Source organism: Xenopus tropicalis, chromosome 4 (assembly GCF_000004195.4).
Source record: "Xenopus tropicalis strain Nigerian chromosome 4, UCB_Xtro_10.0, whole genome shotgun sequence".
NCBI lineage: Eukaryota > Metazoa > Chordata > Amphibia > Anura > Pipidae > Xenopus > Xenopus tropicalis.
The window spans coordinates 148,868,210-148,881,894 of record NC_030680.2 but is presented as its reverse complement, the minus strand read 5'-3'; the positions used below and the strand labels follow the sequence as shown (position 1 = coordinate 148,881,894).

At 47.7% G+C, this 13,685-nt stretch overlaps 1 protein-coding gene across 2 annotated transcripts in view; it reads right to left on the bottom strand.

The window, feature by feature from the left end:
- arhgef3.2 (Rho guanine nucleotide exchange factor 3) overlaps positions 1-13,685 on the bottom strand; it is a 143,906-nt gene that overhangs the window by 73,070 nt on the left and 57,151 nt on the right. For both annotated transcript variants that reach the window (XM_031901259.1, XM_004914175.4), the window contains one exon: positions 8,253-8,321. In XM_031901259.1, the coding sequence (XP_031757119.1) occupies positions 8,253-8,321 (69 nt within the window). The remainder of the gene's footprint in view (positions 1-8,252; positions 8,322-13,685) is intronic.

Below are 13,685 nucleotides of genomic sequence, written 5' to 3'. Positions count from 1 at the left end.
GAGTGATACTCAGAGTTCCCTGTATAACTCAGCCTGCAGCCTTGTGCCTTTATATGGGGGGCACAGAACCCCTCAGTGACTGCTAATATCCTTATCATTTACAGTAGGGGGTACATTATCCCTTATAATACATGAGTGATACTCAGAGTTCCCTGTATAACTCAGCCTGCAGCCTTGTGCCTTTATATGGGGGCACAGAACCCCTCAGTGACTGCTAATATCCTTATCATTTACAGTAGGGGGTACATTATCCCTTATAATACATGAGTGATACTCAGAGTTCCCTGTATAACTCAGCCTGCAGCCTTGTGCCTTTATATGGGGGGCACAGAACCCCTCAGTGACTGCTAATATCCTTATCATTTACAGTAGGGGGTACATTATCCCTTATATTTATGAAGTGCAGGAGAGAGATGATTAGGAATCCTGGGGTGGGGGGTTGTTTATCCCAGAGCTATTCTGTTAGGGCCCCTAAGGCATTAGAAATAAGGAAAAGGGCCCCATTGTCTTTAGTGTCGGCCATGTTTCCAATACAGAGCCGCTCGGCTGGGATTCAAGGGAACATGTTGGAAAATCAGGCAGATCAGGGATTGTCTCCGACACCTCTTGAAACGCGACAAAGAAACGGGCTGGAAACGGAACGCAGGAAATATGCTCATTAACACATTGACCTCAGCCTGGGTGTCACCCGTACGGAGAGATATTAGCGCATGTAGCACCCAATTAATGCGCTGGGGGTGTCGCCCCTGCCAAAACTGCCCGGAGACTGTTGGAAACGTATAGCACCTATGTAGGGGGTTAAAATCTACCCCTTCTCTACAAGCAGCCAGATGGGTGCAAATAGGGAGAAACTGCCACTGAGCCCAGGAGTTTTGAGCACCATTTACCTTAAGGGCAAAGACACACTGAGCTACTTAGTAGCAGCTACTTGTTGCGACTACTAAACACCAGAAAATCCCCTGCCATAGACAATACTGAGGATTGCCTCTGCTAAACACACGTAGAGACCGTTATCAGTAAATGATCAGCATTGTTGGTTTTAGTAGCCGTGACAAGTAGCTGCTACTAAGTAGCCCTGTGTGTCTTCACCCTAATATGACTATTTTCTATCGAGGTACAACTTTCACTTTAGTGATCGGGCACTGGCCTGTACTGTAAATACACCAGCAGCCACTTTATCTCTCATTGTGAATGATTCCCTTATCGCTGATAACATTATAATGGTTGAGTCACGGGGTTGGTTATCTGGAGTTCACGCAGTGCCAGCTGCAACAAAGGACACATTAAACCACACAATAATAAGGTCCCTTCCTCCGTCGCGGCTGGAGGAGCGCGGTGCCCTATCTGCCTTGGTTTCCTATTAACCCAACCTCTCTTCCTGCCCCCCCAGCCCTTATCTCCCTGCAAGGAAACAATCCTGCCTGTTGCTCCTGGTAATTATTGCTTTCCCTTTATTAATGATAAGTACCCCGGGTACCCCCTCATTATCTGCACCCCCGCCCCAGGGGTAAGTTCTTTTATACCGGAGTCCAATGTGGGGGGGGGGGATAGAATGGGGCTGCTATTGCCGACCAACCGTGCAGCATCCCTTGCTTCTGCAACCTAAGCTTGTATTTAGCAGAGGCTTTACTTACCCTTTAACGGTTCAGTGATTAAGGGAGGTTTTTCATGGCAATGTCCTTGCACTGGAACAACATCAATATCCACGTAGACAGTGTGACTGCTGTCACGGCTTTGGGCCTTGAACGTGGGCCAGCGGGGAATATTCCACTGGAGCCAGAGCCCGGGCACTGCCATCTTACTGGTTGGTAGTCAGGGAGCCTATGGCAGCAGTTAGTTCCCCTTTAAATTAACCTTTGGTACGAAGCAAACAATCTATTCTGAGACCATTTGCAACTGGTTCAAATTTTATATATTTTAGCTTTTTGTTCCGCTTTGGAATTTCAGTAGCTATCCGGTTGCTAGGGTCTTACCTTAGCAACCAGGCAGCGGTCTGAATGAGGGACTACAATATGAACATAGCCGGGGTCAGTAACCCCCCCCGATTTGAAAGCTGGAAAGATGTAGACGAGGAAGGCAATTCATTCTTTAAAAAGAAAAAATAATGAAGGCCAATTGCAAAGCTGTTAGGAATAGGACATTTGATAACATATTAAAAGTTAAACAGGGGAACTAAGCCTATAAATGAACATGGCTATAAATACTTACTACTGGACCAGCCCAGAGGTGCAGCAGCCCTATACCAGTAATGGTCCAGATCCACCCAGTTGCCCCCAACAGCTTTCCATTTTATTGTGAGTCAGTGGCACTGCACATGCTCAGTGGGCTGCTGGGGAGGAGTTAAGCTTAGGGGATGCGGGAAATGATCACAACATTAGCAGAAAGTGCCGTTGCACAGTAGCCACAGGGCTAGTGAATGAGAAGCCCGAGAGCAACTTTATATTATGAAGTGATCGGGGCCCGGGGGGGGGGTGGGGGCAGAGGGACTATCAGTGCAGGAGGGGCAGATGTTGGGGAGTCGGGGGCAGGAATGTGCTGTGTTGTTCCATACAGTTTCCCTCCCCCCCGGGATGCTGGGATATAAATACAATGGAATCCGACCCGCTATGTACAGAGCTATAAATACTTTTCCTGGTTTTGTTCTGGTTTTGCTCTTTTTCCCCCCGAGGTTCTGGGCCAAATAAATCACGAGAATTCAGCGCCGGTCCGGTCAGCGCCTATTCCTCTGCCCCCTGTTACTGGGAGCCCCCGCCCAGCCTGCCCCTCACTGCCACCCCAGGGGTGTCTGTGTGCATCTAACCCCCCCAGGGGTGTCTGGGTGCATCTAACCCCCCCAGGGGTGTCTGGGTGCATCTAACCCCCCCAGGGGTGTCTGTGTGCATCTAACCCCCCCCAGGGGTGTCTGGGTGCATCTAACCCCCCCCAGGGGTGTCTGGGTGCATCTAACCCCCCAGGGGTGTCTGTGTGCATCTAACCCCCCCAGGGGTGTCTGGGTGCATCTAACCCCCCCCAGGGGTGTCTGGGTGCATCTAACCCCCCCAGGGGTGTCTGGGTGCATCTAACCCCCCCAGGGGTGTCTGGGTGCATCTAACCCCCCCAGGGGTGTCTGTGTGCATCTAACCCCCCCAGGGGTGTCTGTGTGCATCTAACCCCCCCAGGGGTGTCTGTGTGCATCTAACCCGCCCCCCCCCAGGGGTGTCTGGGTGCATCTAACCCCCCCAGGGGTGTCTGGGTGCATCTAACCCCCCCAGGGGTGTCTGGGTGCATCTAACCCCCCCAGGGTTGTCTGGGTGCATCTAACCCCCCAGGGGTGTCTGGGTGCATCTAACCCCCCCAGGGGTGTCTGGGTGCATCTAACCCCCCAGGGGTGTCTGGGTGCATCTAACCCCCCCAGGGGTGTCTGGGTGCATCTAACCCCCCAGGGGTGTCTGGGTGCATCTAACCCCCCAGGGGTGTCTGGGTGCATCTAACCCCCCAGGGTTGTCTGGGTGCATCTAACCCCCCCAGGGGTGTCTGGGTGCATCTAACCCCCCCAGGGGTGTCTGGGTGCATCTATCCTCCCCAGGGGTGTCTGGGTGCATCTATCCTCCCCAGGGGTGTCTGGGTGCATCTATCCTCCCCAGGGGTGTCTGGGTGCATCTATCCTCCCCAGGGGTGTCTGGGTGCATCTAACCCCCCCAGGGGTGTCTGGGTGCTGAGAGGCACTGCAGGGAGCAACCAATGAGGAGTTTGCTTTTTTTAATTTCTATCAGACTCATTAAAGCTAACTGCTGATTGGCTGCTACTTATTGGCTGTAAATCAGCCCCAGTAGTTTTGTCCATTTTACCCACTGTTCCCTCTTTCCTTTTTAAATGTGTCAGGGCCCCCAAAATTCCCTTCCCCCTTGGGAACCAACTGGAAACAGCGGCAATTCTTATGAATTCTTACTGAAATAAATACATGGGGGGAATAACTTTGGGGGTTGGCAATTTCTACATGTCACTCCCCCTAACCAATAACTGCCAGCTAGCATTCCCCCCTAACCAATAACTGCCAGCTAACACCCCCCCAACCTGAAATCACTGCCAGCTAGCACTCTCCCTAACCAATAACTGCCAGCTAACACCCCCCCAACCTGAAATCACTGCCAGCTAGCACTCTCCCTAACCAATAACTGCCAGCTAACACCCCCCCAACCTGAAATCACTGCCAGCTAGCACTCTCCCTAACCAATAACTGCCAGCTAGCACTCCCCCCAACCTGAAATCACTGCCATAACCAATAACTGCCAGCTAGCACTCCCCAATCAGTATGTATTTGTAACCATTAATAACTTTGGGGGGGGGGCACACCCCACAAAACCCATTCTGTATATCTCTGATCTCAGAACAGTTCCATGGGCTTAGCTGGGGGGCACTGGGCCAGAAACTTCCACATCCCTCCCAAATAAATTGGCTCATTATGAATTAATGACAACAAAAGAGATGAAACCCAAGCGGATAAGTGATATTTCCCATTATCCTCCTTTTCATCTGCTAATTAGCGAGCGGCGTCAGATTAATGTCACGGCCGATCCATCAGCCAACGGCAGGGAATTAATACCCGGAAACGCTTCCTCCCGAGCCCAAATCCCTCACATTAGAACCCCCTTTTATTCCCTCTTCCCAGAACCGCTCAGCTCACATCTCCCTCTGCTCCACCGGCCTGAAACCCATAGCAACCAGAACAAGTGGAGTCCTGCAGCCCAAACCTTCCCACATCCCTTGGTACCAATAGACCCGAATTCCGCACAAAACTGCTTATTGGCTGGAACCAGGGCAATACCGTATGGGGATTCAGGCACTGGGCTAATTGGCCAAGTTGCCATTTGGCAATTGCTGGTCCATGGCTGGGGCCCCAGATTCAGCACTGTGTTATACAGCCCTTCAGTTTTTCATTTACAGTATATTCGTAACTAGTTGTCAGGATCCCACTGTCCCTAGCAACCAGGCATTGGTTTGAATGCCAGACTGGGAGAGGAACAGAAAGATAAGCAATATAGAACAATAACAATCACATGATAACTGCCCCCCCCAGTAACCAGAGAACACAATAACAGACCAATTGCAGGCTGCTCCCCGTGTGATTAGTAAGTAGCAATGGTGTCAGTAACCCCATAGTAGAATTGCCATTGCTCAGGATCCAGATGTAGCTGAGTCAGGTGGGCTCATTACAGTGCGTGTAGCCCGGGGGGCCTCCTGTGACCCCAGATACCTTACCCCTTACCCACCCAACACATGTCTTAGTGTTTCAGCCAATTAATCACCCACAGACACCGGCAACTTCTGTAACATAATACCCCGAGCCTTAATGCCCTCGCTACTTACCCCCCCCAACATCAAACCTTCTCATTATTATCTGTCAGCCCTGCACTCTCACTCTCCCCTTTCTCCCGCTATACCCCCCCCCCCTGTCTGCTTCTGTCCCGCTCCATTGCAGCCCCCCTACCCTCCTGAGTGGGAGCTCACCTGTACCGATCCCACCCACTCCTGAGTACCGGTACCACTGTACTACTCTGCCCAACTGCATTCCTGCTACATTCTCTAGCTTTAACTCTTACAGAGTGACTGCTAATATCCTTATCATTTACAGTAGGGGGAACATTATCCCTTATAATACATGAGTGATACTCAGAGTTCCCTGTATAACTCAGCCTGCAGCCTTGTGCCTTTATATGGGGGGCACAGAACCCCTCAGTGACTGCTAATATCCTTATCATTTACAGTAGGGGGTACATTATCCCTTATAATACATGAGTGATACTCAGAGTTCCCTGTATAACTCAGCCTGCAGCCTTGTGCCTTTATATGGGGGGCACAGAACCCCTCAGTGACTGCTAATATCCTTATCATTTACAGTAGGGGGTACATTATCCCTTATAATACATGAGTGATACTCAGAGTTCCCTGTATAACTCAGCCTGCAGCCTTGTGCCTTTATATGGGGGGCACAGAACCCCTCAGTGACTGCTAATATCCTTATCATTTACAGTAGGGGGTACATTATCCCTTATAATACATGAGTGATACTTGCCCTTTATTTCACGCTGGGCCCCTGGGAGACGTAAGGCACAAGAGTGCACTTGCACGGATTCCCTTTTAACTTTGCACTAATGACTCACTTCTGACCTCCCTTGTAGTTAATGGGCTGATTTTACACACTGCCCTGAGCCCACCAGGGTTCCGTAGATAAAAGACCAAGTTAAATGCTGGGAAACATCCTTGACCCCCACACATTAAAGCCTAGCGCTAAGGATATCTCGGGGTCCTGGAAGACATCACAAGGGCCCTTTAAACCTTTTATGTGTGGGACACCTGCCCCTTTAGCCAAGGAACACACAAAGGGTTAAAGATCTGGGCTAGGGGGGGGGTTCTTTTTTATTTATGAACTGACAGGGGAAACTGCTTCATAGGGATATATTTATACTGTTTATATTCTCTGCACTGCTGGTTCTGACTCTTGAAAACTGAATTCTGCTACATTGCTTCATGAGTCAGAACCTGACAACAGAAAAGGACATTTAACAAATAACTGAGCACAACAGGCCCCCGACCCCAGACTTATTAATCAATAAGAATCTACGGAGGCCGAATTGTGAAACTGACTCCCATGGGTGTCACACTTGTGCCCCAAATGACAGCAAATCCCCTGAAGGTGGAAAAACGTTGCTACACTTATACCCCTGGGGCAATTCCGCCTGTATGTCAGGTACCTGTGGCAGGGGCCGGGCCTGGGCTGGAGAATGCAGAAGAACATCTTGTTTAGAGCTGATTTGGGTTTGGGCCCCTGGGGGCCTCCATGTACTGACAGGTGTGAGATATGTTCCCAATGTTCCAGCAGTTCTGCTAAAGGGCACTTCCACCAACCAATCAAATCAAAGGACTGGTAGCATTAGGTAGGTACCTAATATATAGGGGCAGAGACAGGGGAAAGTGTTGGAAGGGTTACTGCCTGCCCTGCTCTCATTTCCCTACAGAAATAGGGGTTGTTAGCACTAGGTAGGTACCTAATATATAGGGGCAGAGAAAGGGGAAAGTGTTGGAAGGGTTACTGCCTGCCCTGCTCTCATTTCCCTACAGAAATAGGGGTTGGTAGCACTAGGTAGGTACCTAATATATAGGGGCAGAGACAGGGGAAAGTGTTGGAAGGGTTACTGCCTGCCCTGCTCTCATTTCCCTACAGAAATAGGGGTTGTTAGCACTAGGTAGGTACCTAATATATAGGGGCAGAGAAAGGGGAAAGTGTTGGAAGGGTTACTGCCTGCCCTGCTCTCATTTCCCTACAGAAATAGGGGTTGGTAGCACTAGGTAGGTACCTAATATATAGGGGCAGAGACAGGGGAAAGTGTTGGAAGGGTTACTGCCTGCCCTGCTCTCATTTCCCTACAGAAATAGGGGTTGGTAGCACTAGGTAGGTACCTAATATATAGGGGCAGAGACAGGGGAAAGTGTTGGAAGGGTTACTGCCTGCTCTGCTCTCATTTCCCTACAGAAATAGGGGTTGGTAGCACTAGGTAGGTACCTAATATATAGGGGCAGAGACAGGGGAAAGTGTTGGAAGGGTTACTGCCTGCCCTGCTCTCATTTCCCTACAGAAATAGGGGTTGGTAGCACTAGGTAGGTACCTAATATATAGGGGCAGAGACAGGGGCTATATAAAGGGGACACTATCACTTCATATAAATTAAAAGCCATGACTGTTACTGTGCCAGTAGCAATTCAGTAGGAAAGTACCAACCTAATTACACACCTACCTACCTCTCCCAACTGGATTGACCTCACAGCCCATTTGTGCCTACAGATACAGGGAAATGACGGCTTTACTTCCCCTTGACTCCCAGTGAGGGCAGAGCTGCAGTATATACACATTATGGGATGTTTATCGAGCGCTACGTGCGGGACAAACTCCGCGTCACTTATCCAAACAAATATCCGACGCGCTCACCCCGGCATTTCTCCCATTTCCCAATGGGCCGTTCTGTTCCATAAACAGGAAAACTCCCCGTGTCCTTAGCGTTTGGATCGTACCATTTGCTCATGAGTCACCGGGAGCCAATGAAATGAATAGGATGCGGGGGCTGCCATATCGATTTGCTCAACTCCTTACCCCCAGGATTTTATAGTGGGGATTATACTGCAGACTCTACATATACTGTATATATTCAGTGCTGTGTCAGTGTGCGACTGCGAGCAATATGTACCCATAAATCAGTATAAAGATAATAATGACTCACGTCGCCGGTGTCCAGGCTGCAAACGCTGAGGACTTCATCTTGCTCATTGCAACTCTGCTTCCTCTTCCTCTGTAACAGACACAAAGGCAATGGGTTACCGACAGTGTTATTGTGACTAATGAAACATTGTAGCCGCGATATGACAAGTACACACATTGCACTTCCAGGGCTATGAGTTATTTCTATAGGTAACTGATACTTAAAGAGGTATCTGTCTCTTGCTAATCACTGCACTGCTGGTTCTGACTTTGGAAACAATGTAAGAGACACTGGCTGATTAACAGCCCTGACTGTGACTTCTAATATCCTTATCATTTACAGTAGGGGGTACAGTATCCCTTATAATACATGAGTGATACTCAGAGTTCCCTGTATAACTCAGCCTGCAGCCTTGTGCCTTTATATGGGGGGCACAGAACCCCTCAGTGACTGCTAATATCCTTATCATTTACAGTAGGGGGTACATTATCCCTTATAATACATGAGTGATACTCAGAGTTCCCTGTATAACTCAGCCTGCAGCCTTGTGCCTTTATATGGGGGGCACAGAACCCCTCAGTGACTGCTAATATCCTTATCATTTACAGTAGGGGGCACATTATCCCTTATAATACAGGGTAGGGATAATACAGAATAGGATGTTATAAGTGACAGCTCCACGAGACTCTCTGCAATGTGAGAGTGAGGAGCCGGCAGCTGGGAACACGCGACTAGAGACACGGTGCTGTTGAGACTCGCTCAGCCCCCGGGGGCCTGTCCCAACACGGGCCCAGTACGGGCGCAGCCCAATCTCCCTCGCACCTTTATGCCTTTCCCGGGAATCCCAGCATAGCTGTGCGTGCCAGCACACAGGCCCGACCAGATGTTGCTCCCTGACGTGACACCCATATATTATTATTATTGTTATTATTATGTGCCCGCCGGCGAGGGGCTTATTAACTGAGCATGGGGCACAAAAGAACGATAAAGAAAGCAAAAAACATGTGGAAATGCTGGAGATGCAGCAGCTCTGCAATTGGTCCTCTTTTAATATGTAGCAAATAAAGTGTCCCCTATTGTAACATATAGGGATATTATAAGCCCCCGAGGAGTTCCTTATAATATATAGTGAATAAAGTGCCCCCTATTGTAACATATAGGGATATTATAAGCCCCCGAGGAGTTCCTTATAATATATAGTGAATAAAGTGCCCCCTATTGTAACATATAGGGATATTATAAGCCCCCTAGGAGTTCCTTATAATATATAGTGAATAAAGTGCCCCCTATTGTAACATATAGGGATATTATAAGCCCCCGAGGAGTTCCTTATAATATATAGTGAATAAAGTACCCCCTATTGTAACATATAGGGATATTATAAGCCCCCGAGGAGTTCCTTATAATATATAGTGAATAAAGTGCCCCCTATTGTAACATATAGGGATATTATAAGCCCCCGAGGAGTTCCTTATAATATATAGTGAATAAAGTGCCCCCTATTGTAACATATAGAGATATTATAAGCCCCCGAGGAGTTCCTTATAATATATAGTGAATAAAGTACCCCCTATTGTAACATATAGGGATATTATAAGCCCCCGAGGAGTTCCTTATAATATATAGTGAATAAAGTGCCCCCTATTGTAACATATAGGGATATTATAAGCCCCGAGGAGTTCCTTATAATATATAGTGAATAAAGTGCCCCCTATTGTAACATATAGGGATATTATAAGCCCCCGAGGGGTTCCTTATAATATATAGTGAATAAAGTGCCCCCTATTGTAACATATAGAGATATTATAAGCCCCCGAGGAGTTCCTTATAATATATAGTGAATAAAGTGCCCCCTATTGTAACATATAGGGATATTATAAGCCCCCGAGGAGTTCCTTATAATATATAGTGAATAAAGTGCCCCCTATTGTAACATATAGGGATATTATAAGCCCCCGAGGGGTTCCTTATAATATATAGTGAATAAAGTGCCCCCTATTGTAACATATAGGGATATTAGAAGTCACAGAGGAGTTCCTTATAATATATAGTGAATAAAGTGCCCCCTATTGTAAAATATAAGGATATTATAAGTCCTGAAGTCACCTCTGCGTTCCATGACCTGTATAAAAGCACAAGGCCTATTTTACAACAGGGGGCACTTTATTTATTATAATATAAAAGTTTCAGTGAGTCATGTGACAGATATGACATCACTAAGCTCCAATTATAACTGATGACATCACTAAGCACCGTTTATAAGGATATCATTTACACTTTGGTCCCATAGGGAAATGACCCAACTGTATATTATATCATTATAATGGATTCATTTTGATTTGGCTCTTTTTCTCTCCAAAGAGAAACATATAATGCCAGCTGGGCACAATTAGGGCACAGAAAAAGCGAAGCAGGGGCACAAGTCCAAGGCCCTGAGCCCCCAGAAAACAAATATATTGGGGCCCCCTCTCCCCCCATTGTAGCAGGGACTGCTGTTAATATCCCGTGAGTTGTAGTTTAACAAGATCGGCGCTGGAGTTCTTTACTCTCGTTACCCAAATGCCAAATGAAAGTGATGGCGGATTCCCCAGAAGGCACCTGGGCTGTGACTCACAGGGCAGGAATGAGGTCTCGCTGCGGGTGGGCTGAGCTCGGGGAACGGATCAAACGGGTCAGCGCTTACGGGCAGGTACTGGGCGCGGGGGGGGGGGGGCGCAGGTGAGACTGAACTTATCTGCTGGAACGGCTGTAAGGGCCACAGTCACAGCTTAAAGGGGAACCGCACCCAAAATCTGAAACACTTTTCCCAACGGCCAAATCTCCGGATGAAATTCACATTTATTTATAAAGCGCCAACATATCCCGCAGCGCTGTACAATAAGTGGGTTTCATACATTGGGCATACAGAGTAACATATAAAGCAATCAGTAACCGATACAGGAGGGGAAGGGAGCCCTGCCCAAAAGAGCTTACACTCTACAAGGAGTAACATATAAATCAATCAGTAACCGATACAGGAGGGGAAGGGAGCCCTGCCCAAAAGAGCTTACACTCTACAAGGAGTAACATATAAAGCAATCAGTAACCGATACAGGAGGGGAAGGGAGCCCTGCCCAAAAGAGCTTACACTCTACAAGGAGTAACATATAAAGCAATCAGTAACCGATACAGAAGGGGAAGAGAGCCCTGGCCAAAAGAGCTTACACTCTACAAGGAGTAACATATAAAGCAATCAATAACCGATACAGGAGGGGAAGAGAGCCCTGCCCAAAAGAGCTTACACTCTACAAGGAGTAACATATAAAGCAATCAGTAACCGATACAGGAGGGGAAGGGAGCCCTGCCCAAAAGAGCTTACACTCTACAAGGAGTAACATATAAAGCAATCAGTAACCGATACAGGAGGGGAAGAGAGCCTTGCCCAAAAGAGCTTACACTCTACAAGGAGTAACATATAAAGCAATCAGTAACCGATACAGGAGGGGAAGGGAGCCCTGCCCAAAAGAGCTTACACTCTACAAGGAGTAACATATAAAGCAATCAGTAACCGATACAGGAGGGGAAGAGAGCCCTGCCCAAAAGAGCTTACACTCTACAAGGAGTAACATATAAAGCAATCAGTAACCGATACAGGAGGGGAAGGGAGCCCTGCCCAAAAGAGCTTACACTCTACAAGGAGTAACATATAAAGCAATCAGTAACCGATACAGGAGGGGAAGAGAGCCCTGCCCAAAAGAGCTTACACTCTACAAGGAGTAACATATAAAGCAATCAGTAACCGATACAGGAGGGGAAGGGAGCCCTGCCCAAAAGAGCTTACACTCTACAAGGAGTTACATATAAAGCAATCAATAACCGATACAGGAGGGGAAGGGAGCCCTGCCCAAAAGAGCTTACAATCTACAAGGAGTAACATATAAAGCAATCAATAACCGATACAAGAGGGGAAGAGAGCCCTGCCCAAAAGAGCTTACAATCTACAAGTATAAAAATTGCCCCACACCTACTAGAACTGCTTAGAAACCAGCGCAGCTTGTAGAAGTATTTCATGTTCTGCATATACAATATACATGTTATAAACATGCCCCTTAAAGGCACAGCGGCACCGTCTCTCCCTCCCAAAGGGTGGCGCACTGTGTGCCCTGTGTGCGCCAGATGCAGCGCTTAGCTTTGCACCAATCTGTACACAGTGCCATCTGCTGGTTGAGGAGAGTAATGCAGCTGAAACGCCGACTGCTTGGCTTCTGCACCCCGACTCGCTTGGGAACAAGGAATTTGCAGTTTTAAGGGTTAATGAAATAAAAATACAGGGAAATGAACGGCGCACAGGTCAGTTTCACCTAAAAAAGCACTTATGTTTACAAACGAGAACGATTGGACGTGAAATTATCACTAAAAAGGGAAACTTTTCCCAATCACCTGGTTAAAAAAAACATCACATGACCTTCATGGTTAATAAATATTCACATAGGAGGGACATGTACATAGGAACATACAATAAGGGGCATATTTATTATAGGGTATAAATCAACATTACCGGGGATGTTGCCCATAGCAACCAATCAGCAATTAGACAAAAACAAAGATCTGATTGGTTGCTATGAGATATTGGCTTACACACTATAATAAATATGTCTCCCCCTAATTCCTTACCTGGGGGGCTGAGTTTACATGGCGCCAACGGAAATTCCCCTGTAGGTCCAAGTTTTGGTCAGGGCCTCTCAGCCCGCCGGCCAATCAGGGAGAAGAGACAATACGGCCATCTTACGTGCTGGGTGGGTTCGGCTGAACCCAAAAAAGTGGGTTTGGTGCATCCCTAATTTTGGGGAGCCCAGTGGTTGCCATGACACTAGGAATACTGGGTGCATATTGGGTGCTACGGATGTTGCAGTTGGTCAGTGCAGCCCATTACACACAGACACACAATGAAATGGATGTGGGTTAATTATCTGCCGCTCCACCACCATCAATATCTCCTTCCACAAGAGGCAGCTCATTGGCCAGTGTCCAATTAACCTGAGTATTTCTATCCAATGGCCTTTTCTAGAGCTAAATGGCAGAAATCCAATAAACACCAGCGACTCCCAGGAGCGATGATGGGGGGGGCACATCTGTTTAGTAAATCATGGGCACGAGAGAGAACTGGGAAATTTCGGCCCATCGCTCCCCCTGAACCAGGAGGATGAGGGTTCTGGTTCTGATAGGGTTCTGGTTCTGATAGGGTTCTGGTTCTGATAGGGTTCTGGTTCTGCTGATGAGATGAAACACTGATGTCACTGCTTGAGATTTGGGGCCAAACCCTTATTTATTTATTTTTTAAATCTGCTTGTGTGGTCGGACCTGGCAGTGTTCCCCATTCTATATAAAGTACCCACAGATCAAGCCTGCGAGTAACCCCCCCCCCAAGATTCCCATGATATTTGGGTCCGTTGTTTGGGTTCCATTGGGCACTCG